The 2987-nt window shown below is 42.2% G+C and overlaps 1 protein-coding gene across 1 annotated transcript in view; it reads right to left on the bottom strand.

Annotated features, from left to right (window-relative positions):
* Nucleotides 1-2987, bottom strand: part of LOC109378446 (zinc finger protein 100-like) — a 42953-nt gene that overhangs the window by 7839 nt on the left and 32127 nt on the right. Inside the window, exons 4-5 of the mRNA XM_019634838.1 lie at nucleotides 2547-2673; nucleotides 2081-2176 (exon numbers count right to left, since the gene is read on the bottom strand). Of these exons, the coding sequence (XP_019490383.1) occupies nucleotides 2081-2176; nucleotides 2547-2673 (223 nt within the window). The remainder of the gene's footprint in view (nucleotides 1-2080; nucleotides 2177-2546; nucleotides 2674-2987) is intronic.

The following is a 2987-nucleotide window of genomic DNA, read 5'->3' as shown; positions in this document are numbered from 1 at the left end:
ATAGCACAAAGGAAGGAAATGGCAAAAATTCATACATGACTTTGAACTGACAGAGTTTTATGGAATTTACACTTCTCATAGAAGCATAGCAATACAAGCCTTTTTTAAATGACTGTATACTACAGGGTTCTAACTTTTCTTTACATATTAATTTATAATGCACACAATCTCGTCATGCACATAACCCATAAACTGAAAACAATATCATACGTCCTCTTGTATGGGAATATTTTCTGATGCATCCAGTAAATGGTAGAGCTTGGGTTTTCTTTTTTTTAAAGTTTTTATTGGGGAATTGGGGGAGGGGAACAGCACTGGGGAATCCGGGAAGAGGAACAGACAAGTTGCCGACCTTTAGTTCTTCAGTCCAGTTGTGGAGGACGTTGCTTCACTGGCCCACGTTGCTTTATCATTGTACTCTTCTAGATGAGGCATATCGGTAGCCGGCCTCTGGACAGCCACTCATGGCAGCTCTTGGCAGCTCACGCTGGCTGCCAGCCACTCACAGTAACTTATGGCAGACCACTGCAGCTTCACTGCAACCTAAGTTATCGCCAGTGACTCATGGCTGACCAGCTCCAGATCAAGCTGTTGTTCACCATCTTAGCTGTAGAGGGCGCAGTGTCACTGGCCCTCATGTGGGATCCAAACCGGGGCCCTGCTGCTCAGAACTGGCGTCCCAAGCCAACTCTTAACCAACACGCCACTCGGCTGGCCCGAGCTTGGGTTTTATTCCAAACTTTCTATAGAATGTTTCAAAAATGACAGGCACCAATATGTATAGACAACTCTCATGAACCTACATGGCTATTTCTGTAACTGAGAAAAAGGGAAACAACTTAAGAAAGTAGGAAGAATACATCACATAGTATGAATATTTTATTGACACAGGCAGACAGACACATGGGAACTGTGTGTATATTAAAAATGACAGAGAAGGAAATTTTCGTGTCATTGAAATAACAATTATTTTCAGTTCTGTACATCTCATAAATGTCTTTTGGACGACACTCTGTATTTTATAAATACAATAGGGAGAAGACAACACAGTAACATTAAGTTATTGCTGCTGTTTCTTTGAAAAAAATTGCGTGTCATTTGTCCTGATTAATACATTACAAATTTACCACACTTCAAAACTTTAAAAACATTATTCCTGTAAACTTTCTTAAAAACACAAACAGTGATGACGTAGAGAATGTCTGTGACATGAGTGTGGAATATAANAAAAACACTATTCTGAGAAAATCTAAACAGAAATGAAAAACAAAGAAGGCCCAGGCATCATTAGACTGAACAAGACAGAATTATAGCACGATAGACATTAAGAAATCAGGGAACAATGGAGAACTTTCTACACGGTGGGCAGTATTCTAAACTCCCCTACGGAATTAATTCACTTAAGTATTCTTTGAGTTAAACAGATATGTTAAGCTTCTTACATGCACAAATTGGGAGTAGACACTCAAAATTTCTAGTTAGTTCACACAAAGCAAAAGGACATTTTCAAGTGAAACTGAGATTGAAGGTTTCTGACTTAGGGAGGTGCCTGGGGCTGAGATGAAATTCCTGAGTCTGATCTTTGTAGGGTCATGGTTGAAGCCTCTTTAGTATTAGAAATTATAAAGCAGAAAACATGTGACATCTGTCCCCAGTGCCCCTGGCATTTCTGCTCCAAACTCCAGGACCTCCACCACTTCCTTCACAAACTTCTTACAACAAGCAAGACCAGAACTTTAAAAATGGTCTCTGGGAGAATTCCTCAGCAGCATGCACAGATTTGCCCTGACCTCTGAGACAATGGAACAGTAACCAGCCCATGGCAGCCCCCAAAGTCCAGAGGGACATCCGCCCTCACTGCAATGCGGCCCAGATCACTGAGCAGAACAGTTTCTAGAGGATATAACAGCAAGGACGTATTGGACAGGACTGTCTCTCTGCGACAGCAACAGGAAGGAACCTGGGCTTCTCACATTCTTTCCACTGAAGCAGCGCTTCCTAAACCACATCTTAAGGTCTGCTTTCCTCAGGGACCTTTGACCCTCTCACCTGGGTCATCTGCTCCTTCATTCCCACCTACCTGGGAGGATGGATATTGCCTTTTTTTGCTTAACATCCCAGGGCGCCTTCAATCTCTCCAAAAAGGTAACCAGGTCTGGCTTAGAGACAGCAAGATCTGTTTGTTCGTAAAAGAAACATGAGTTTAGATGGAGAGTCTCCAATTTCCAATCGAGTATATGCTCAGGTGAAAGGAAAGAACATTGCAGAAAATTACAATATTCTAGAAATGGATTCCTCCAAAACAGTTATCTGACAGCACCTTTCCTCTACTAGAAAAGGTGGGATGTTTTCAGATCCTGAGTTCCATCATGAATGACATCATGAAGATTTCTTTTCTACACCAGCAAATCCCCAGTTGGTACTCAGAGCCGGGATCTAACACTACCACACAGAGCACAAGCTCCCAGGAGATGCTGTACTGATGAAGGAAACACTTCATCATACCCTGCGGTGGGGTAGGAGTTCTGGAAGGAAGTCAGCCTCACCCAGAGAGCGCAGGTTCCTGTAATTCTCCAGCATCACGTCCATGTACAGCTTCCGATCAGCTGGGTGCAGGCACTCCCACTCCTCCTGAGAGAAATCTATGGCCACATCCTTGAATGTCAATTGTCCCTGAAACAAAAGACACATTTACCACGTGGCCACGGACAAGGTCATAACATCACTCAGTATGAAAACAGAGTTAAGAGAACTGGTTTTTGACCTAGGAGAATGTCCAGAATAGAACATTAAGGCCACTAACAGTAATATTCTCCAGTGTGTTTTCTAACTATGAGAAAGGAGGATGACGTATGATCCACAAACCACTGTAGAGAGACATACATCTTTTTTTCTAAAAGACAGATTTAAATTCAGGCACCAACACAGGCATATGGCTTTTTGTGTGTTATATTTGTATCATACAGGATACATTATGTGCATTTCTC

The sequence above is a fragment of the Hipposideros armiger genome, unplaced genomic scaffold, assembly GCF_001890085.2.
Source record: "Hipposideros armiger isolate ML-2016 unplaced genomic scaffold, ASM189008v1 scaffold_1993, whole genome shotgun sequence".
In the NCBI taxonomy this organism is placed as follows: domain Eukaryota; kingdom Metazoa; phylum Chordata; class Mammalia; order Chiroptera; family Hipposideridae; genus Hipposideros; species Hipposideros armiger.
The sequence above is the reverse complement of the archived record's forward strand: the minus strand, read 5'-3'. Positions and strand labels throughout refer to the sequence as shown.